Source organism: Neovison vison, chromosome 7, assembly GCF_020171115.1.
Source record: "Neovison vison isolate M4711 chromosome 7, ASM_NN_V1, whole genome shotgun sequence".
NCBI lineage: Eukaryota > Metazoa > Chordata > Mammalia > Carnivora > Mustelidae > Neogale > Neogale vison.
The window spans coordinates 53,499,246-53,521,741 of record NC_058097.1 but is presented as its reverse complement, the minus strand read 5'-3'; the positions used below and the strand labels follow the sequence as shown (position 1 = coordinate 53,521,741).

Sequence of the window (22,496 nt, the reverse complement as noted above, 5' to 3'; positions counted from 1 at the left end):
CTCCCCTGGGGCCTGGGTCTTCCCACCTGTAATTCTGAGGGACCCGGGGCTTTGTCAAAGGAATGGGTCTACGCCTGGCCCTTCCTGGCGCCCCGTCACAGGTTAGCTCTCCTTGTCCTCTGGCTCTCAGCCCTCCGCCCCCTGCTCCAGGATGCTCTCCCTGACCCTGGGGCTGGGGTGAGACTCCCCTCTGGACTCTCGCAGCCCCCAGGCCTGCTCGCTCTGGTCATTACTGCCTGGCTGTCTTCCCTAGGAGGCTGAGCAGAGCCCAGCTTCAAACCAGCTCCATTCCCAGGGCCTGGCCGGGAGCCTGGGATCCAGAGGATGCTCAATATCCATCTGATGAAGCTGCGCCAGACCTGTATCCTTGTCAGCTCCGAATAACACTGACGGCGGGTTGGGGTGGACCAAGAGCTGCAGGTAGTTGAGGGCAAATTTCTCCACATACTCTCGCAGCTGTTCCTTCTCATACATGCGCTTGATGAACAGCAGGGCCTGGGAGCGCACCTGAAAAGAGAGGGCGGGCAAGATGGTGGAACGGGGAGACCACCGTTCAGAGCTTGGCAGGACCAATGGGAAAACAAGCCCAAGACTGAGACAGGCCTGGTCTACCTGAGTCACGTGTGCACTTGGGAGAGAGGTTTCCTGGCCCAAGTCAGAGCCTGCACCACTTCTCCACCGACCTGCTCATGCTTATCCCTTACCGTCTCCTGCCTTACTTGCTACGTTCCAACCGGAAAGAGTTTTCTTTAGTTCCTCCAAAGTGACAGCATTCTCCTTGGCTTTGAGACTTGGCACGAAATGTTCCCACTGCCCAGAATGCCTGTCACTGGCTCTACCCCATTTTACTTAGACATCACCGGCTGGGAGCCCTGAAAACAGGGACTGTTCCTGGGCACTGCTGTGTCCCCAGCAGCACCAAAAGGCCAAGCCAGAGTCTGCAGTGAGGGTCTACTGAATGAATGGACACAAGACACCAAGAGAGGAGGCAGCAAAACACTTGGCGGGGCTGGGTCTAGGACCCTCTCAATCACACATAAGCACACCTAATTCCCACTGTTCAGTAACACCCTCTACTCCTACTTCAGGTCTTGGCTCCCCTATCCCCTCCTTCAGAAGGCTTCCTTAAAGCTAATCCTTACCATCCCCCCATTAGGTAGGTCAGGCCCCGCCCCAGGGCTCCCACAGCTGTGTGCTGTTCTACTCCATGGGCTGGCTGTGTCCTCACTGCTCACTGATAGGCCACATGGCTGCTCTCCTGTCAGCTCCCCCTCCAGGTTCCGGCACAGCAGCAGGCCGCACAGGGGCTCCCCAACATGCATGGAGAAGGAGGGAGAATGCGGCTGTCCTTCCGGGGGTGCTGAGTGTATATATATGCATGTGTATAGTCTAAGCAGCTTTGTGCCACCAGAAATGGTAACATACCCACCACCACCACCATCACACTACTGTGGGGAGTGCGTCAGACCCAGAGAGAATGTTCCGGGGCATGTGGAAGAGTCTGGGGTAGGTGCTTGGGGCAGATGGAGGGCAGAGTGCGGCCCAGCGCAGGGTGGCAGGGGATCACCTTGTCCTTCTCGTGGGAGCTGAGGTCTAGCAGAACATGCAGGTACTGGAACTGGCGGGACGGCCGTTTGAAGATCAGGTCTCGAAGAGTGGACATGCCCAGGTATGTACGACTCTGTGGCAGAAAGAAGGGACACTAGCACTCAGCGCACCTGCAGGGTGCCCCTGGGATGTCTCCCTTGCCTCCCTCAGATCGGACAAGAGGACAGGTCCCTCCCAGAGTCCCTTGCCACAAGGCCCAGCCTGTGGGCTCCTCAGGCCCCCAGCACAGGCCCCGGGGGTGCTGAGGGGACTGTCAGGCTGTTCTCACCTCGTCCTCGCAGTACTTGCGAATCACCTCCAGAGCGCTCTCCGTGATCAGTGGCGCCTCCAGCACAACTTTAGTGAAGATCCTGCCAGGGAGGAAGAGTGAGGAAATGCTGCCAGGAGAAGCTTCCAGTCCTGCTGGAGCTTGGGGCTGGCAGGGCTGCCCCTCACAGACCGTTTGCTCAACTGGTGACAGAGCTTTGGAGGTAAAGAGAGCCAGTTCAAACGCAGCCGGCCGGCTGACCGAGGTGGAGACTTTACCTCTCCGAAGCTCAGCTCTCCCCTTTGTCAAATGGGGATTCCTAACTTTACTCATTTACTACAGTAATGGAAGAGAATGACAGGGAGTGGGGAAGGGTACTGCTCTTCAAATGTGGTGGCCTAAAATGGCCTGCCAAGCCCTGAACTTGGCACGTTCAAGGGTCAGAAGACAGAAGGCCAGCGTGGCTAAAGTCTGGGGGCAGTGAGGAGCAGAGGGGCAGAATAAGGCAAAGAGGTTGGTAGGAATTGGGTTACACTGGTCTCAGGGCACAAAAAAAGGCTGCATTTTATCGCAAGAGCGATGGCGAATCATGGAAGGTTTTTAGTGGGTAACAAGAAGACTATTAACTTTCTAAAATGTCACCCAGACTGCTGTGTGGAGAATGGATCAGCAGGAGGTTGAGAACATGGAGGAAGTTACAGGAGCAATTCAGGTGAGAGATGGGGCAAAGAGAAGTCAACCTCCGAAACAAGCCTATAAGGCAGACCGTTATCTATGAGAGCGGAGGTGCAGAGGCACGCAGCAGAGCAGGCCCCACAGCCCACCTGGAATCTGCCTTACAAGTGTCTCCAGAGAGCAGGGAGAGCAGGGAGTCTCGGGGGACGGGCATGAGGCCTTGGGTGGTGAGGAAAGAGGTGATTGGAAACCACAATAGAAAGGCAGGACATAGGAGGGTGCAAGGCAGTCCCCCTCACCCATCCTTTTGGTCTGGCTTCTCCTGCAGGCCGGAGAGCAGGCGGATGAGGCAGTCCTCGTACTTGTCCAGGGCGCCCGAGGCACCGGCTGCCAGATAGGCGTTGTACTCCTGATAGAGCCAGGCGAAGGCCAAGTCCAGGCGGGCCCGCACATCCTCCAGAATGAAGGACAGGACCTCAGCCTTCAGGCCTGAATCAAACTGCGTCACGAGACTGGCCAGGATCTTTATGCGCACCTGACAGGAGAGTGGAGGTACGTGTGGGTGTGGGAGGCAATCCCAGGCACCTTGTGATCGTGCCTTGCACGTCTTCCTGCCCAGGCTCAGGGAACCCCCACTGCAGACCCGGTGTTAAGCAAGGAAGGCAGGCTGAGAACCTTATAACTGTAGGTCTCGTTTGTGTTGGGGATCAATCGTCACAGAACAAAAGTGAGTCTGTGAAAGTAGTACCCACATACTTAAGTATACAAAGAAAGATCCTGAAAACTTCTCCTACTTTGTTCACTGGTCCCCTTGGAGGAAGGGATGGGACATGGGTGGGGGCCGAGGAAGACTTGTGGTACCTCTATGGCCTGGAAATATCTTTTTAACAGAGAGTACTTTTCTGTACTTCTTGGTTAATTGAAATTACACTTTTAAAAAAGTGGGGGACTCTCTCTCTCTCTGCCTGCCTCTGCCTACTTGTGATTTCTCTGTCAAATAAATAAAATCTTAAAAAAAAAAAAAAAGTGGGGGAAAAGCCACTTGGCTGAGGTTACGATGCCAGCGTGTGGCAGAATTAGGATTTAGACCTGGTCCATCTAAATGTCAGCAGTAACAAGAAGAGCACTATTAACCGCCAGCGAGAAAGAACCCAGCAACAGCCTTCGCTTGCAGGGCCCTCCCAGGCGGCCAGCTCTGTGCTGAGCGAGAGCCATGTGTGTCCACACATTCTTCCTCCTCATCTCTGTGCAGAGCTGCTGTCGCCACCTCTGTTGACAGGAGGACAGAAGAGAGGCAGGGAGGGCTGGTGGGCAGCCTGGCTGGGACCTGGAGCCAGGGAGGCCGGGGCCGTCTCATCTCTGGGCTGTGAGGCAGGACCGTGGGGAGTGGGCCGGGAAACATGGGCAGGGGAGACAGGGGCACACCTGGGCCGCCCCGCTGCAGGCCACAGCCTTCTCTGCCCGTAAGATCCGCTTCACAGCGCCCAGCTTCATAGCCTCCACCTGGGCATCTGTCAGGGGCTTCAGCACATCGCTCAGGCGGAAGATTTTCTTGCGGCCACCAGCGCCAGCCAGCCTATGTGGGAGAGTGGGGACAGGGTCATGGTGACTCAGAACATCCTTTCTGGAGCCCAGGCCCACCCCAGGCCATACAGAGACCCCCATCCCTACCCCCTACCATACTGTCTTTCTAACCCTCCTATGACTCAGGCATGGCAGGGCACAGGGCAACAAGACAGAACACGGTGTCATTCTGTTTCTGTAAAGCGTGTCTCAGGGAATGCTTCTCTGTGGCGAGTGCAGAGCTGAATGAAGCAAGAGGAGGAGCCGCACCCAGATCTGGAGGATGAGCTTTCCCGGTGAAAAGAACAGGAAGTGCAAAGGCCTTCCAGTGGGGACCTGCCTGGCTGCTCATGGAGAACCAAGGGGCCAGTAAGACTGGAGGAGGGAGCAAGGGGGATGGAGAGCCTGGAGGGTGAATGAGGCACTGCTTGGACAGCAGGTCTTGGGAGGGTGTGGGCAGAGACTGGCTGGATTTTTTTTTTTGTCTGTAGGGAGGTAATAATGAAAAGGAGGATAACGACCAGTAGCACTTACAACATGTTAGGAATTGTGCTAAATACTTTGTATCAAATTCACTTCCCACCCCAGGAATAATCTAATTTAATGATCTATCTCTATGAACTCATCTCCCTTGATCCTCAGAGACAGATTCTGTCATTCCAGCTTTAGACAGAAGAAAGAAAGGGGGCATTTTATGTAAAAGAAAACAACCATTAAGGCTTGGCGGTTATGGTGGCATTGACTCTGTAATCCGACCCTCGTCCAGCCCACCTGTCTTTGTCTTTAACACGCGTGCACACCCCTGTGCATGCACAGGGGACTCACCGGGGCTGTGTGACAGGGATGATGGGCTCCGGCCTCCTCTTGGCCTGGGGCGCCTCCTCCTCTAGAGCAGACATGGCGCCCAGGGAGCCCACCACCGAGATGGCCTGGCCCTGGGCCGAGAGGCGCCGCTTGATCAGGACGCTCTCTGGCTTCACCGCCTTCTCCTCCTTGGGCTCCTCCTTGCACTGTTTGGTCTGCTCCACACCTGAGGGGGAGGGAGCAAATGGGCTCCAGGAACACCACACACCTCTGCTCCCCTCCAGGGACCTTCTGTGCGCAAGCCTTGTACACACAAAGCCCATCTCGATCTGCAAAACGTCGTTCTGAAACAGGCACACTTTTTATCCCCACTTTGCATATAACCAAGGCTCAAACTAGATGTGCCGTTTACCGTGGGTGGGGGTAGCAAATGGCACAGCCACGCTGGAACGCTGATGAGCAGCTTCTAAGAGCACTGAATACACCCTAACCTATGACCCAATAATCCTCTTGTTAGTATATACTCAAGATAAATGAGGGCATGTGTGCACCAAAACGTCTGTATGTAAACCAAACAAAAACAAAAAGACCAACAAACCCCAACCCCAAACAAACCCCGCAAAACCCTTGTACAGCTTCACTCACAATGGTCAAAGACTGGACACAAGCCACAGATCCATCAACAGGGATGTGGACAAACAGACAACGGCATGTTTGTGTAAGGAAATACTACTGAGCAACAGTGGTTCACATAACACAGAGGATTCTCAAAAACTTATGCTGAGGGGTGCCTGAGAGGCTCAGTTGGTTAAGCATCTGCCTTCCGCTCAGGTCGAGATCCCAGAGTCCTGGGATCAAGCCCCAAATTGGGTTCCCTGCTCAGCGGGGAGCCTGCGTCTCTGCCTCTCCCCCCGCTCATGCACTCATGTGCTCCCCCCCAACTGCTGGTAAAATTAAAAAAAAAAAAAAAAAAAATCTTAAACAAACAAAAAACACTTATGCTGAGCCAAAGAAGTCAGACTCTCTAGGATCCCATTTATATGAAGTTCAGGACCAGAAAAATGAATCTTAGAGACAGAAATCAGAAAAGTGATTCTCTCAGGGGATGGGCTGCCATCAGTGCTGACTGGATAGGGGCAAGAAGGAATGTTCTGGAGGAAATGGTCTATTATCTCCATCTGGGTGGTGGCTATATGAGTGTATCCAATTTGTGAAAACTCACGAAGATGTACAGTTAAGAGTTGTGTTTCTCTGTACATAGCTCCCTAGTACTTTTAATGTAGGAAAACCCAAGTCAGAGAGGTTCAGTAACTTGACCAAGGTCACACTGCTACTGAGTGGCTGAGGCAGTCTGATTCAACTGAGACCTCAAATCCAGGTCCACCGCATTCAAAGTCCAGGGCCTGAAATTATGAAGCACTCAGTGTATCTACGGAACCTATAACCTACCATCTCACGTGAGTTTCACTTGTACCATGGTAGGAGGCGCTCTTCCAGGAAGGGGAACCCAGCAGCCACAGTGCCAACCCTTGGCCTGGGTCAGCGCCGCAGGACACTCACCTGGCCCTAGTCCTGCAGCCGTCATCTGTGTGGCCATGAGCCGAGCCAGGTGCTTGATCTGGGCTTCGGTGCCTGCTGACTCCACTGGGGTATAGATGGCTTGGAAAGAGGCGGGCATGGCCTCAGGCAGATACACCATGCTGATGAGGACCTGCAAGATGGCCAGGAGAGGAGTCAGCCCTTCCTTACTCACAGACTCAACAAGCCTCTGTTCCACGCCCAGGCCAAGGCTGGAGACAGGGCAGTGACTCAGAGAGCCCTGGGCCTGCTGCCATGGGGCTCAGACTCCTGGGGAAGTCAGAGAGAGAATGAACAGTGGTGCAGTGCGGTGCACGAGACCGGGAAATAAAGGGGGCAGGAGACAGGTCAGGAGGGCGCTGCTCTGGCTCCCTAGGAAGTAGCAGCCAGGCTGAGAACTGAGAGGAGGGCCAGTGTCAGGCTGACGCAGGGGGAGCAGGGTATGGATTCCAGGCAGAGGAGCAGCACGGAGGAAGGCTGAGCAGCAGCAGAACCCTGCCCAGAAAGCCCAAGTTCAGTGAAGGGTGTCCTATGAATCAGAAACAGGCTAAAAAAAAAAAAAAAAAAAAATCGGTATTTTAATAAGAACTCATCCAGTTTTGTCAGGAATTGGTAACAAAAAGTCATCTCCAACTCCCTACACACTTAGATGTTTAAATATATATATGAAATAAGGAAATAATTAGAACAGAGAAAGAATGAAATCACTACAAATTAAAATGTGTGGGATGCTACTAAAATGGTTCTTACACAGAAAATCAGATTCTTAAATACTTACATTGGAAAAGACTGCTGAAAACTACTAAGCGAAACATTTAACATAAAATGCTAGGGTAAAATATTCAAAGAAAGCAGCAGAGAAGAATAAAGACAACAGGGGCGCCTGGGTGGCTCAGTGGGTTAAAGCCTCTGCCTTTGGCTCAGCTCATGATCTCAGGGTCCTGGGATAGAGCCCCACATCGGGCTCTCTGCTCGGCGGGGAGCCTGCTTCCTCCTCTCTCTCTCTGTCTACTTGAGATCTCTGCCTATCAAATAAATAAATAAAATCTTTAAAAAAAAAAAAGAATAAAGACAACAGAAATAAAACGGAAAAGGTGGGGCGCCTGGGTGGCTCAGTTGGTAGAGCCTTCAGCTCGGGTCATGATCCCAGGGTCCTGGGATTGAGTCTCACATCGGGCTGCCTGTTCAGCAGGGAACCTGCTTCTCCCTCTCCCTCTGTCTCTTCCCATGCTTGTGCTCTCTCTCTGTCAAATAGATAAATAAAATCTTAAGAAAACAACAACAGAAAAGGTTATAAAAGAGTACCAACGAAACTTCGGAGCCAGTCCTTTGGAATGACTATAACCAAACAAATGGATGGTGAGACTGAACAACAAAAAAAGGAGTGAAGGACCCAATGCTCGAGACAAAAAAAGCTGCACGTTACTATGCAGACAGCAGGTATTATAAAGATAAAAAAGAATCCTGTGAAAAACTTTAGGCCAATAATTTGAAGACCGTGAAGAGGACAGACCAGGTACAGTGAGTTAACGGAAGCCCCAGACAGAGCCTCAGCAAGCTGCATTCATTCAGACTGGTTCTGGAAGGAAACAAAGAGCCATGGCAGGGCTGGAGCAGGAAAGCTTCACAAGCTATACTTCTGGCCACCGCAAGGGGAGTGGAAGACAAAGCCAGGGCGCAGACAGGCAGAGCCGGGGCCGGGAGGGGGCCAGGGGAGACGGAGAAGAGGGGAAGGCCTGGCGGGGAGGCAAAGAGCTTAACTCCAGGTCTGTGGTTCGGGAACCAGGAGGCAGGCGTGCCAAGAACACAGGACACTGACAGCCTACAGAGGAGCACGGGGAGAAATTCCACAGGTTTATTCTGACATAATGAATGAGTCTGCGGTGCCTGTGGAACTTCCAAGGGGAGAACAATGCAAGAGGCAGACACGTTTCCAGGCCTGGAGCTCACCAAAGAGATGAGTGGGACAGAAAACTCCCTCTTGCTACCCTTGTGACAAAAACCCAACTTCCTTCTCCCAAGAACTAAGCCCTGTGGAGCCTCTAGGCAGAGAGAAGACTGATGGTGAGCAGGGAAGAGGCACTGTCATAAGCACCCAATGGAAAGGCCTGGGCGCTGCTACAGCCTGAGGACCGATGGGAGATACCCCCTGCCACCCACACCATCAGCTCAAGCCAGTGGTTCTTTCACTGTAGAGCAGGATTATCTTTGAGAATCTAAGGAAAAAGGGAGCCATCTCACCCCACCCATGCTAATCCCACATCACTTAGCAAGTAAGTTATGCGGTCTGCTCTCCAGTTACCCTGCCCTCCCTTCAAAGGAGAGGAGAGGGGTGGGATTTGGACAGGGACTTGACTATCCAAAGAGGGATGGTTCAGGGGTTGGTGACAAGGGATCTCCTAAAGGAGTAAAGATCAGAGAAAAGGTCCATCCAAGATAGAGAGGGCCCACTGGACCACACCATCCCAACACCGAGACCAGAGTGGTGTGCTGGAACTAATAACATCTGGAAGAGGTGGGCAGTGTGGAGTGAAGGGTAGGAAAAGGACGGGAAACCCTTCCTTCCTGCCCTGTGGGAAATGGTCCGCATTCATCCTCACCAGATTGGCCACATTGTCAGGTGTCAGCAAGGGCTGCAGGAACTCGGCTGTGATGTCTGTGTCTGACTGGCCTGAGATCTGGGCTGAGGCCTTAGAGGTTCCTGATGGGCCTGGCTCCAAGTCCTTGTCCTCATCATCTTCCCCCAGGTTAGGCTCTGAGAGAGGAAAGGAGACAAGATGCTCGTGTCAGAGTGAGCAACAGGCCCTCCCCCTCCCAGGGAGCCCAGCAGGGTCCCAGCATCCAGGCGGCCCTAGTAAGCAGCAGAGTGCAGCGGGCGAAGAGCCGGGCCACAGCCGTGCTCTGCCATCAAAGCACCGCGTGACCTTGGGGAAAAGACCTGCCTCTGTCCGTGCCCTGTTCTCCTCATCTATGAAATGGGAATAACCCACACCAGCCTGGCTGATGATACGAAACTCCAAGAAGGTGAAAAGATTAACTAGTCATTTCCCTGAGCTTTACTGTTTAAAAACCTCTATCTCTGAAATAGGCTCAACCTCACCAAGAATCACGAAAACATAAAGACAACCTAATAAGATAGTCTTTTTGCCTACATGATTGACAAAAAAATAAAAAGGCTGGTAGCGGCAGCTGTTAGTAGGGGTATGGACTGTGCAGATGTGAACTGGTATGGCTTTCTAGAAGGGCAATTTGACTGTACTGCCAACTTTTAAATGTATGCACCTTTTGACTCAGCAAATCTACTTCTAGATATTGAGCCTAAACACTTAACTCATATAAATGTATAGTGAAGGTACAAAGCACAGAGAAAAACCTTCATGTACAGAGATGTTCCCTGAAGCCAGATTTTTTTTTTGAAGCTGAAATATTTAATAGGGTGATGATTTAAGTAGATGATGGCAGAATATGGTGCAATGTAATAGGGGTTTTTTTTTCTTTGTTTTTAAGTAGGCTCCAGGCCCAGTGTGGGGCTTAGACTCATGACTCCACGATCAAGAATCTCATCCTCTACTGACTGAACCAGCCAGGCACCCCTGTTATTCAGTCTCTCTTTTTTTTTTTTTTTTTAAAGATTTTATTTATTTATTTATTTGACAGAGAAATTACAAGTAGATGGAGAGGCAGGCAGAGAGAGAGAGAGAGAGAGAGGGAAGCAGGCTCCCTGCTGAGCAGAGAGCCCGATGTGGGACTCGATCCCAGGACCCTGAGATCATGACCTGAGCCGAAGGCAGCGGCTTAACCCACTGAGCCACCCAGGCGCCCCTGTTATTCAGTCTCTTAAAAAAGTTTGCAGCACACGTAACAGAAAGCTGACACTCTGCATTAACCAAGAGCAAGGGCACACACAAGTCAGCTATGAAAGGCTGAAAAGAACGGACACTTCACAGACACGCAAATGGCTAATAAATGTAAAATGACACACACTCAGCCTGACTGCAACATGTGCAAGAAAGCGAATCTAAACCAGGGATACCATTTATACCAAAAGGGTTTATGGAGCACCCAGGGCTAGGAAGAGTGGGGTAACGGGCATTCACACACCGCATGGTGGTGCGGGTTCTTTGGAAAACAGTTTGGCAACAGCTATCAAGAATGTCCATGCATGGGTGCCTGGGTGGCTCAGTGGGTTAAGCCGCTGCCTTTGGCTCAGGTCATGATCTCAGGGTCCTGGATCAAGCCCCACATCGGGCTCTCTACTCAAGAGGGAGCCTGCTTCCCCACCCTCCCCACCACCTGCCTCTACCACTTGTGCTCTCTGTCAAATAAATAAATAAAATCTTAAAAAAAAAATGTCCATGCATACAGTAGCAATGAGCACATTCAGCACTCAGATCTTGGCTTCTGAAACTACTGCCTGCTTAAAAGAAACCAGGGCTCCTTAGGAGAAAAGGCTGTTTCCAAGGCTGGGGTAAGGAAAGTACAAGGTGGGGGGGGGGTGTGCCTGGGTGGCTCAGTGGGTTGAAGCCTCTGCCTTTGGCTCAGATCATGATCCCATGGTCCTGGGATCGAGCCCCAAATCGGGCTCTCTGCTCAGCAGGGAGCCTGCTTCCTCCTCTGTCTCTGCCTGCCTCTCTGCCTACTTGTGATCTCTGTCAAATAAATAAAATCTTAAAAAAAAAAAAAAAAAAAGGAAAGTACAAGGGGAGTCCAGAACATCATGTTGTGCCAGAAAGTAAGAACTGCTCAGAACAACTTACGGGACACACCAAGGGGTCATCGGAGCCAGCTCAAAGGCTCCCCTGGCTCAATACGAGGCAGTCTGAGGCACAAAATGAGTACCGAGAGTAATGGATCATAGTCCGGAGAGTAAGTGAGAATCCACGAGCACAGCGGATAATGAAGTAGGGAGAAGAAAGCTCTTCCTAACAGAATGCCGACTGATAAACACAGAAGGAAAGCTTCTCATAATCATTAGAGCGATAGCACATGTTAAAATCACTGGGTCAAACTGTGAAGGGGAACAGGCAGTTTTACACAGTACCAGTGTCTTCCTCAACTTAGGATTTACAATGGGGAAAAGTGCACTTATACTAGAAAAACCTGGGAGGCACTATTTCAACCAACTGATCCACGCTCCCATCACCAGTAAGAGGACAAATCGGTATCATGTGCCTCCTGACACCCCACGGAGACGGTCAGAGCATCAACTCTGCAATGTCCCTGCCCCAAGTGCAGAACCTAGATGCAGTCAGGAGGCCACAGCAGACGAGCCCAAAGAGAGGGACATTTAACCCAAAGGTGGTCCTGGGCTCTTCACAACGGCAAGGTCACGAGGCAGAGGAAGGCTGTGGGATGAATTAGGGAGGCTAAGGAGGTGCAACGTGTGAGGGGATGCAGGAGCTTTCTGGACTATTCTTGTGACTTGTCTGCATGTCCAAAGTTACTTCAGAATAAAAAGTCTGAGGAAACAGTAAAACTGGCGGGCAACAAAACAGCTTTAAATGCACCAATCCCGCTACAGGAACCTGTCTTGTAAGTGGACAGGCACTCAAGACTCTCATACTATAGCAATCTCTACACTTAAAAAAAAGGGGCGGGGGGACACAAATGTTCATCACCAGGAGGACTGGTTAAAGCGATCCACAAGCACTAGAGACTATAATACCACCGTTAAAAGGATGCAGCAGAGGGGTACCTGGGTGGCTTAGTTGTTGTCATCTCCGGGTTGTGAGATCAGGCCTTGCATCTGGCTCTGCACTCAGCGGGTAGTCTGCCTGAGGATTCTCTCTCTCTCTCTCTTTCTCTCTGTCTCCTCCTGCCCCTCCCCCAGCCCTGCACCAGCCCTGTCTCTAAAATAAATAAATACATAAATAAGAAATTACTTTAGAAAGAAAATCCAATTATAAAGGAAACAAAGGAAATGAGAACTCAGGTATTTCTGAAAGAAAACATAAGGGTTAATACTTAGGGAGTGGTTATTTTGGGGATAAGAATAAGAGGGAGATGGGGTGCCTGGGTGGCTCAGTGAGTTAAAGCCTCTGCCTTTGGCTCAGGTCATGATCTCAGGGTCCTGCGATGGAGCCCCACATCGGGCTCTCTGCTCAGCAGGGAGCCTGCTTCCCTCTCTCTCTGCCTGCTTGTGATCTCTCTCTCTGTGTCAAATAAATAAATAAAATCTTAAAAAAAAAAAAAAAAGAATAAGAGGGAGACTTCATTCCATTCCTTTCTGCACGATTCAAGTAATTCATAATTACATGTGTATCACACATTTCAATAATTCTGATCTTATCCGCTATGTCATATCCTTACACTGTAATTTGCAATATACTATTAACTAATACAAATGAAACTCATAGTTAAATGTAAGTGAATGGGGTCATTCCTTGCCACTGCCTCTGGCCAGGCCTGGCCCAGCCCCTAGCTCACCCAGCTTCATCTTCTTGAGCGTGGAATCAGAGTCGTCTCGGGGCCGCTTGCGGGCATCCTTGCCACTGGGCATGTTGCGGGCGATCTCAGCCTGGGGCGTGCCCAGGTCCACCAGCAGGGTGGTGATCTGCGCCTGAAACTCCAGGGAGGCTGGGTGCTTCAGGACACTCAGCAGGTGCAGCTTGAGGTTCTTGCGCACACTGCTCACCTGAGATTTGGCCAGCGTCGGGGGCAGGTTGGCTGTGAGGAAAGAAGTGAAGCTTTGTTCTGTGCACACAGCCCACGGGGCCCTGCTCATCTCACTGCCCAAGCCCCAGCGAGGGGGGTGGCTGCAGGCACCTCCTAGAAAAGTTCCTTTGCTCTTGGATCTACTGTGTACAAGCTGATGCTTAAAACCCTCAAGAGGCTTCCATCAGGATTAATCAACCTTAAAACAAAGAGGAGGCTCACCTTCTTTTTTTTAAACATAAAGGCTCATCACCCCCCATCTCTGGTCTGGAAGTTAAAGTGTGCCTCCCCTGGGGAAAGCTATCCTCACCATCGTCACCTCCACAATCCCCCAACTGATCCCTGCAATAGTGCGCCTTGTTGGTCCTGCCACCAGAATGACTGTCCCATGTCTAACAGTCACCTTGATGAACAAGCCTTCCCTGTTCCACAGAGAAAGAGGATGCCTGTAATTTTGCCTGCCCAGCATCCTTCCCTCCTTCCTCAGCCAACAATGCTCCCATTTTCCTTTGAGGGAGCCACCCCGGCTCCATTCTCAGTCCAAGTGGGCAACAGACTCAGGCCAGTCAGAACAATGCAATCCCTTGGCCACTGTGATTGGTCCAGAGAGAGGCTATCAATGTCTTCTCAGCCAATCAGGAACAATGGGCATCAGTCTTTGGACTTTTGCTGGAATGATGGAGAAGGAAAACACTCTGTCCCCTGGGGTTGCCAAGTGGACAGAATGGAAGCCTGGAGCCATCAGGGGCCATCTTTGCTATCTCAAGGAAAGAGAACAAAAAAGCCAACAAGGAGAAATTAAGAGCCAAGAAATGGAGACAGATCCACAATCTGTTCGTATTCACACCTCAAGCCTGGACACTTCCGTTTTCGCACATGTACGAAAGTAGAGAAAAGACTGTTACAAATCACCAGGTACCCAACACTTTCCTTCCTGCTTTTTTTGTTGTTGGAATGTTGGAGGGGGGAAGGCTGGAATATCTTAAAGTATTCCACAGACATCATGTCACTTCATCCACATATACCTTAATATTAAAGTCAGCTTTGAAACAGCTGTCACACGCAACCAAAAGATTCCTGTCTAATCCAGAGAATGCTTCTGGTGTCCTGACCTACTAAATGGATGAATCCCTCATGGACCTACTATCAGGCTCACATTTTCTCAGGACAGAGCAGACTGGCCAGTGGAGAGTGGGAGGGGAGGGACCAACCTACCATGCAGGGTTTCATAGGCCTGGATCACCTCTGACATGAACATGGGCCTCTGGCGGGCGATGTTGGCAAGGGAGCCCAGCGCTGTGGTCAGGTTGATGGAGGAGATGGCGGGGTGCACCATGAACTTGAGCAGCTGCTCCAAGGCTGCCTTGCCTTCTTCCCACAGCACATCTAATGAGGGAGAGAAGAGTACCAGTTAGCAGGGGCCTTTCTCCCTGGCCTCTGGAAAGAGCAGCCTTTGGCGCCAAAAGGAGAAAGATTCTTACACATGATGGCTCAGAAGGGCTGAAAAAAACCCAGAAAATTTAGTGGTTGAAGAATCCTATGAGGCAGACTATTAATGAGTATAAAAATTTAGGGGCACCTGGCTGGTTCAGTCCGTAGAACATGCAACTCTTAATCTCAGAGTCACGAATTCAAGTCCCACATTAGGTGTGGAGCTTACTTAAGGGAAAAAGAAAGGAACAGAAAAAATTAGAGATGATGCTCAGAGCATGAGATTCCAGCAGTGAACGACTAGAAATGATTTTAAATATCCAACTATAGGAATCTGATGATATGTGCGATATTGAGGCAAAATTTTAACTATGTAAAAATGTGTATGTACACACAGACAAAGCACTCAGTCCTTTGTACTACCACTCTCTGTGATCTGGTCCCCAAAAGTTAACCTTTAATAACTTTGGTGGATATCTTCCTTGACACTTTCTATGAAAAAACACACTGGAGGGGGTGTCTGGGTGGCTCAGTCATTTAAGCATCTGCCTTCAGCTCAGGTCATGACCCTGGGGTCATATATATATACATATAAAATGGGGTTATATACATATATAAAATGTCCATTTCTGAGGAAGAAAGGTCTGGAAAGAAACATACTCTTAGTAATATTTATCTCTAGGAAGCAGAACTGGGGAGTGGTATTTTCCCTTTATACCCCTCTGTTATGTTTTGCTTGATACCTCACTAGTGTACATGACCCATGTTTATAATTTGCAATTGAGAAAACAGTTAAGGGGCGCCTGGGTGACTCCTGATTTTGGCTTGGGTCATGATCTCGGGGTCGTGAGACTGAGCCCTACCCTGGGCTCCATGCTGGGTGTGGAGCCTGCCTAAGATTCTCTTTCTCCGTCTACTCTCTGTGCACCCCTACTTGCACATGCTCTGTCTCTCTAAATAAATAAATAAATAATAAATATTTTAAAAGGGGGGGTGCACCTGGGTGGCTCAGGTGTTTTTTTTGTTTTTTTTTTTTTTTAAAAGATTTCATTTATTTATTTGACAGAGAAAGACCACAAGTAGGCAGAGAGGCAAGCAGAGAGAGAGAGAGGAGGAGCAGAATCCCTGACGTGGGACTTGATCCCAGGACCTTGAGATCATGACCTGAGCTGAAGGCAGAGGCTTAACCCACTGAGCCACCCAGGTGCCCGGTGGCTCAGTTCTTAAGTGTCCAACTCTTGGTTTTGGCTGGGGTCTTGATCTCATGGGTCATGAGACTGAGTCCCGCTGTGGGCTCTGCTCAGTGAGGAGTTGAAGATTCTCTCCTTCTGCCCCTCCTCCCACTCATGCTCTCTCTCTCTCAAATAGAGAAACAAATCTTAAAAAAACAAACAACAACAACAAAAAAAACAATTAAAACTAGCTACCATTTACTGAGTGCTCATATCCTCATGGAACCTCACGACAAACCCATGAAAGGGGTACTACTACAGCTCCACTTAAAAAAAAGGAAATGAAGCTCAGAGAGAAGTAATTTGCCCAAGTTCACATTTTAAGTGGTGAAGCTGGGATTGGATCCTGGCATCAGAGCTCTTAACCAATGTCTTTTTTTTTTAAGAGATTTTATTTATTTGATTAAAAAAAAAAGTGTGTGTGGGCACACACACATCTAGGGCAGGGAGTAGAGGAGGAGAGAGAGGGAGGAGAGGAAAGACTCTCAAGCTGACTCTGCTCAGCACAGAACCTGATCGGCTCGATCCCTGACCCTAAGATCATGACCTGAGCCAAAACCAAGAGCCAGAGGCTCAATCGACTGAGCCACCCAGGCACCCCTCTTAATCAACGTCTTACACGGTCTCCAGAAATGAAAAACTGAGAAAGAAAGGGAGGAAGGGAGTCTGTGTAGTTTGTGACTGACAGACGGGACGAGCTGATGGATACTCACTGTATTGGATATACGGGTGGTCACGAGGGATGCGGTCTAAGCTGATGTCATGCTCCTGGCGTCGGGGCACCTCTGAGTCAGCCATGCGGGGTGACAAGGTGACAATAAGGCCCTCCACAAACTTGATGGCGTGGGTGCGGATGCCGTCATTGTCAGAATCCAGCAACAGAATGATGTCCGCAGCCATGGCAGACACCATGTCCCAGCAGGCCTCTTGGAGCTCACTGATGACTCGTGACTTAACCATCCACTGTGAGGGGCCAGGGAGGATTCGAGACAGAGAAAGGGACGAGACATCGATTGCCAACTCTATCACTACCCAGAGACCCATGAAGATGATGAATAAATTCATTTGGGAAATGTACTGAGCTACAGCTCTGCCCTAGGCCCCGTGCTAGATGATACTGGAGATAAGACCCAGGTCAGGTTCTGCCTTCATGAAGTTCACAGACAGCGACAACCCAGAGTGAAAAGGCTCAAATCTTAAGACAAAGGAGTAAAAATGCTGCCCACACAACGTGGTGGCCAAGAGTAAATGGATTCATTTATTTCATTAATGCTAATGACACCTCACCAGTGCGTGCTTTTCCTTACAGCACTGACCTTGGTGCCAAATGAAAATTTCTGTGATTCTTTGATAAGCATATATCTCCCTCACTGGGCCATGAGCACCTTAAAGGCAGGACCCAACCCATCTGAGTCACAGAGGAAGTACTCAGGGAATGTTTGTGCAGCACCTGAGTGTTTGGATGGATGGATGGATGGCGATTCCCTGTTAGGAAATTAGATCCCTTGTCACCTGTTCCCGAAGATCAATAGCATGTCTAGCCCGTAAAGAGTCTATCTGTCCCTGGTTTAACTGACCTGCCCCTGTGTCCCAACAAAGCTGTAAATGAGACCTATGAGATCAGGATGCCCCCGGGTGGGAGGGAGCACCTACCTGCAGGGCCACCTTGTAGAGCTGGGTCATGGTGAGGATGGCCTTCTTCACCACATTCACATTCTCGTCCCTCAAGAGCATGTTGAGGTTCGCAATCAGTTTCAGCAGTAACTCAATGTCTCGTTTGCTGGGGGGGATAAAGAAAAAAGGTCAAGGTCAAGGTCAGGGTGTGGTCTTGGGGTATGTGAGGGAAGCTTGGGGTCCATGAGGAAAGGGAAATCGAGGTCAGGTGTTGTCAGGAGACGGGGCGGGGGGGGGGGGAGGTCAGGGACTGCATTTGTCTTGTTTGTCAATATGTCCGGAAACCAAGAACATTGCTTGGCACCTTCGGATATAGCCACCCACGAACCCTCTCTCTGGGTTAGCCCTGCAATGCCCACTCTTTCACTCTTTCACCCAGCTGTTCCCAGGGGAACAGCTGAGCTGTTCCCAGAGGCATCACAGCCAGACAACTGTGGGAATCTGTACAAGCCAACTGTCTCATTTAGGATAGTACTTCCCTCATAGCTTGTTGTGAACACAGCAATACTTGTAAAGTACTTAGAACGGTATAGAAAGCACTCAGAAACAAAAACTCTTTATTACTTTCCGGCACTTTGTTTTATGGAATGCCCAGTTTTGTTCACTCATTTGTTTACCTCAGTCTGAGGGCTCTGAAAGTGGGGGACCCTTTCTAGTCATACGAGCAGAGTCTTGTTTTTTTGTTGAAGAATGAAATATGTGTTTGATGAATTAAAAAAATTCAAGAAGGCCACACCTAGACCTCAGATCGTGAATATAATTTTTACAACATTCTATAATCTGAAGTTAAATATTAAGCTAATCAGCCAAAAAATACGGAACTCGGGGCACCTGGATGGCTCAGTTCGTTAAGCGGCTGACTCTTGATTTTGGCTCTGATCACGATCTTGGGGTCATGGGATTGAGCCCCAACTTAGGCTCTGTGCTCAGGAAGAAGTCTGTTTGAGATTCTCTCTCTCTCCCCTGCCCCCCAACCCAGCTCACGTGCATGCGTGCTCTAATAAATAAATTTTTTTCTAATAAATAAATCTTAAAGTAAAAATGAAACTCAACTGCCAGCTATGTGAAATCAGAAGCAGTATCTGTATTTAGTCACTGCTGTATTCCTATAGCCTAAGACACAAAGGCCTGGCACATACCTGTTGAATGCATATTGAAATTTACCACAAATTCTCCCAGTAAAAAGTGAAGATTATGAATTTGGGCAATGGTGTTACAGATATGGGTTAGAACTGCAGCCCAGCCGTGTGGCCTTAAGAAACTCACTTCACCTCTCTGAGTCACAGTTTTGTCTTCCTATAAATGGGCCACAAAACTAATCCATGGTGTTATTTTTGAAGATCGAAGTACATAACAAATTAGGTAAAGCATTTAGTACAATGCTCGACAAAGAGAAAACAGTCACTAATTAGGGGCTATTTCATTTCCTCTGAGTCACAAAGCATCCGATAAATGCTGAATGAACAAATGACTCAGCCTGAACAAATCACTTCATCATTCTGAGCCTCGGTTTCCCTTTCCTTAAAAGGCGGATAACAAAGCCTCCATTCCCAAGGCCGCTGTGAAGGTTACAGGTGAAGAGAGAGGAGGGGACTTAACAGAGCAGAGCACATGGCAGAGTAAGCTTCCCACGTGGTCACTCCTCCAGTTCAATTCTTGTTCAACAAATACGTATTCAGTGCTTCCTCTGTGCCAACACTGTCCTGGACATGGGGATACAGCAGTCCGCCATACAGAGAAGGCCTGCCCTCGTGGAGCTGACATTTTTGAGGGGAAGAGAAGACAGTGCAGAGGGGGTGCCAGTGGTGGGGGGCTGCACCAGCAGGGCCAGGAGAGGCCGGCTGAGGAAGACCAGAGAGAAGTAAAGGAGCGGGGGGGGGGGGGCGGCTCCCTGGGGATGAGAATCCCTTACGAGCACAGCAAGCTAAGAGAATAGTAGGTTTTGAGAACAACAGGGAGGCTGGAGGGTGTCAATAAAGATCAGGGAAGGCACCAGGGAAGATGGGATAAAGGGGAGGAGTCTGGGTTTCCATCTAAGTGAGCCAGTGGGCCAGTGGAGTTCTGAGAGCAGGGGAGCACCGAGAGCTGGTTTACATTTTAGCAGGATCACTCTGGCTACTGTGAGAGGAAGCAGGGCACAGGTCTGGTACTTCCTTTGGGGAGGTTAAAAATGTGTTGGAACTAGAGGGGTGAATGTGCTAAATGTCAGTGAATTGTTTACCTAAAAATAGTTAATTTTATAGTATGTGAATTTACTTCAGTTAAACAGAAGAGAGGGAGGGGAAGCAGGAGAACCAGACAGAAGGCCACTGGAGCCACCTAGGTGGAAGGTAATGGTGACTTAGAGCAGCCTAATAGCCAAAGAAGTGGTTGAAAAATGCCCAGATGCTATTCAGATTTTGAAGGCAGAGCTGAGAGTCCTTAGTGATGATGTAGATGTGAAGTGTAGGAGAAGTAGAGCCATCATGAATGACTCCACGACTCTGACCTTATTAAGTATTTGCTGAGGAATCAGTGTGCATGGGAGGGAAAAATGGGCCCGAGAAGCAGAGAGAAGGGCCAGGTGGGGAGCGGAAGAGGCTATCTCCACCGGGGTGCTCCCAGGGGCTCCCTGCGCCACCCCGTACCATGCCTCCTCGATGAAGCCAATGACAAATTTGCGCACTTCGATCGACTTGTCTGCTTGGAAAGCGATGATCTCCTGCCAACATCAAGAAGGTGGTCAGGGCCGTACCAGGATACATCCCCTTAACCCTATACCCACACCCTTTCTCTCCCACGGGTCACTCACATCCAGGAAGTTGTCTAGTAGTGTAGGATCTTTGTTGATGATCAATTCTTGGACCTAGAAGGACACTGGGGATGAGGAGGAGGGCCACACATATAAAAGCAGGCTCCAATCAGTTCAGACAGGAGCGTATAAGAGAAACCGCGTGGAGACAGGCAGTAGATAAACTCAGTTCAAATCCTGGCTCTGCCACTCCCAACCATGGCCTGGGCAAGTTGATTCCCCCAACTTTGTTTGCTCCTCTACAAAAGGAGGATCTTAAACACCAACTCATAGGTGAAGCTTTAATAAGAAGATCCTATAAGGAGGCATAAGGTCCTGGTCGGTAGGGAGCACAAGACACATGACAGAGGCTAAAGAAGAGGGGAATGCTGCCGGAATTCCTTCCGGAGGCTCATCCATCAACTCTCTCCACTCTCCTTGTTTCTACTCCCCAATCACACTGCCACAATTCATCAGGCATTTCATGACAGTGAGAACCTATTTCCTGATGTCCTTGGACTTGCCAGGTTCTTTGGAATAAGCCCTTCCCACAGACATTCTCACAGAAGCCCAGTGCCAGCAGTGGTCTGGCTCCCACTGCTAAGAGGCTGAGTCAGCCATCCAAGGCTACACGCTGTACACACGGAGCAAGCAGCAGAACTAAGGTTCTCACCCACACAACCTGACCCCCTCCAACCCTGAACTTCACCGGCCTCCCGGTCTTAACCACACCCGGCCCCTCCCCTCCAATTCTTCCTGTCTTCTTTTGCCTTTGTGTAACCTATTGTGCCCTCCACTTCACTTGAGACACCCTCCCTCTCTCACTTAGCCTGTTTCTCTCCTCATCCTCCAGGTCTCTGCTCCCACGTGCCCTCTTCCGGAAAGCCCTCCCGGAATTCCCACCCACAGGCTGGGTCAGCAGGCCCCTCAAGGCTCCTCAGCAAGCTGGGTTCCTCCAACCCACCCCGCCCTGCCCCCTCTGTTTCCACTGTCTGGTGGCCTGTACGTCTTCCCCGCTAGACAGGAATGTGGCAGAGAGGAAATACAAGGATGAAGAGCAGAGGATTTGGAGCTGGAATCCAGCATGCCAAGTCCCAGTTCAGCCGGCTCCTAGCAGACTGACCTGAGGCTCATTATTTTAAGTTCTGAAACTCTGCTTCTTTCTGTAGAAACCGGGGAACAAATTACCCAGAGCTTTTGTGAGAATTAAAAAAGAGCATGCCTGTACAGCACTGGGCACCACAGCAAGCATATCCTAAATGCCTAAATGTTGGGGCGCCTGGGTGGCTCAGTGGGTTAAGCCTCTGCCTTCGACTCAGGTCATGATCTCGGGGTCCTGGGATCGAGCCCCGCGTCGGGCTCTCTGCTCAGTGGGGAGCCTGCTTCCCCCTCTCTCTCTCTCTCTCTGCCTGCCTCTCTGCCTACTTGTGATCTCTACCTGTCAAATAAATAAATAAATAAATAAAATCTTTCTAAATGCCTAAATGCGGACACTGGTGTCAGACCAGTGTCGTCTTTTTCACATTCCCAGCCCCTCCCCTTGTGCTGCTTAGCCCGGCATCACCCCAGCCCCTCACCTGCTTGAGTACTGTGATCTTTGAATCATTGGTGATTAGTGCTGCCTGGTTCAGGAGATCCACAACCTGGAAGGAGAAGGAGAGGCAGGGGATGGTGCTAGCTTTACCAGCCCAGCCCCTTTGGTACTCCCTGGGCTCTGCACCTGGGGGTGGACTGCCCTAAAGATGGGGGCTGTGCCTCCCCATTCTAAGCCCTTCCCTCCATGCTCACTCTCTCTGAGGTGGTCATGCCATCGATGCCTGGCCCCTCCTCTTGTGTGAAGAACTGTGATGCCACGCTCCGCCTAGTGACACTGTCGCCACTGCTGCCTGCCATGGCTGCTGTTCGGTACTTCCTGGAGAAAAAGAGGATCGATCAAGCTCTGGGACCCTGTGGATAGGCTGGACCTTCACCCAACTGTCCACAAAGGGAGCAACCCTCCTCTCCATTCTGTCCTCTCCCTGTTGGGTCTTCTGAACTCCATCTCCCATCAAGGCTGTCTCAGACTGTCTGTGTACATAGGGGTTATGATTTGGGAGAGAGAGAGGTCTCCCAGGATGGAGGAAGTCCCTTGTGGAGTGCCAGGCCTCACCCCCAGGACTTTGCCTATAGCAGGCTGCCCACAAACATCTGCTGAATGACTGAACAAATGAACACACAGCAACCTCCTTGCTGGTTTCAGGGCCTCGTCATTCCGTCGGTG

General features: G+C 50.2%; 1 protein-coding gene across 1 annotated transcript in view; it reads right to left on the bottom strand.

The window, feature by feature from the left end:
* The window catches only part of SYMPK (symplekin scaffold protein), a 37,602-nt gene that overhangs the window by 10,423 nt on the left and 4,683 nt on the right, over window positions 1-22,496 (bottom strand). The window contains exons 2-17 of the mRNA XM_044257080.1: window positions 22,025-22,148; window positions 21,814-21,879; window positions 20,258-20,311; window positions 20,094-20,167; window positions 17,446-17,572; window positions 16,506-16,755; window positions 14,345-14,515; window positions 12,902-13,141; window positions 9,076-9,230; window positions 6,458-6,608; window positions 4,919-5,123; window positions 3,956-4,106; window positions 2,830-3,065; window positions 1,877-1,958; window positions 1,568-1,681; window positions 360-507 (exon numbers count right to left, since the gene is read on the bottom strand). Of these exons, the coding sequence (XP_044113015.1) occupies window positions 360-507; window positions 1,568-1,681; window positions 1,877-1,958; window positions 2,830-3,065; window positions 3,956-4,106; window positions 4,919-5,123; window positions 6,458-6,608; window positions 9,076-9,230; window positions 12,902-13,141; window positions 14,345-14,515; window positions 16,506-16,755; window positions 17,446-17,572; window positions 20,094-20,167; window positions 20,258-20,311; window positions 21,814-21,879; window positions 22,025-22,129 (2,329 nt within the window). The 5' untranslated portion in view covers window positions 22,130-22,148. The remainder of the gene's footprint in view (window positions 1-359; window positions 508-1,567; window positions 1,682-1,876; window positions 1,959-2,829; window positions 3,066-3,955; window positions 4,107-4,918; window positions 5,124-6,457; window positions 6,609-9,075; window positions 9,231-12,901; window positions 13,142-14,344; window positions 14,516-16,505; window positions 16,756-17,445; window positions 17,573-20,093; window positions 20,168-20,257; window positions 20,312-21,813; window positions 21,880-22,024; window positions 22,149-22,496) is intronic.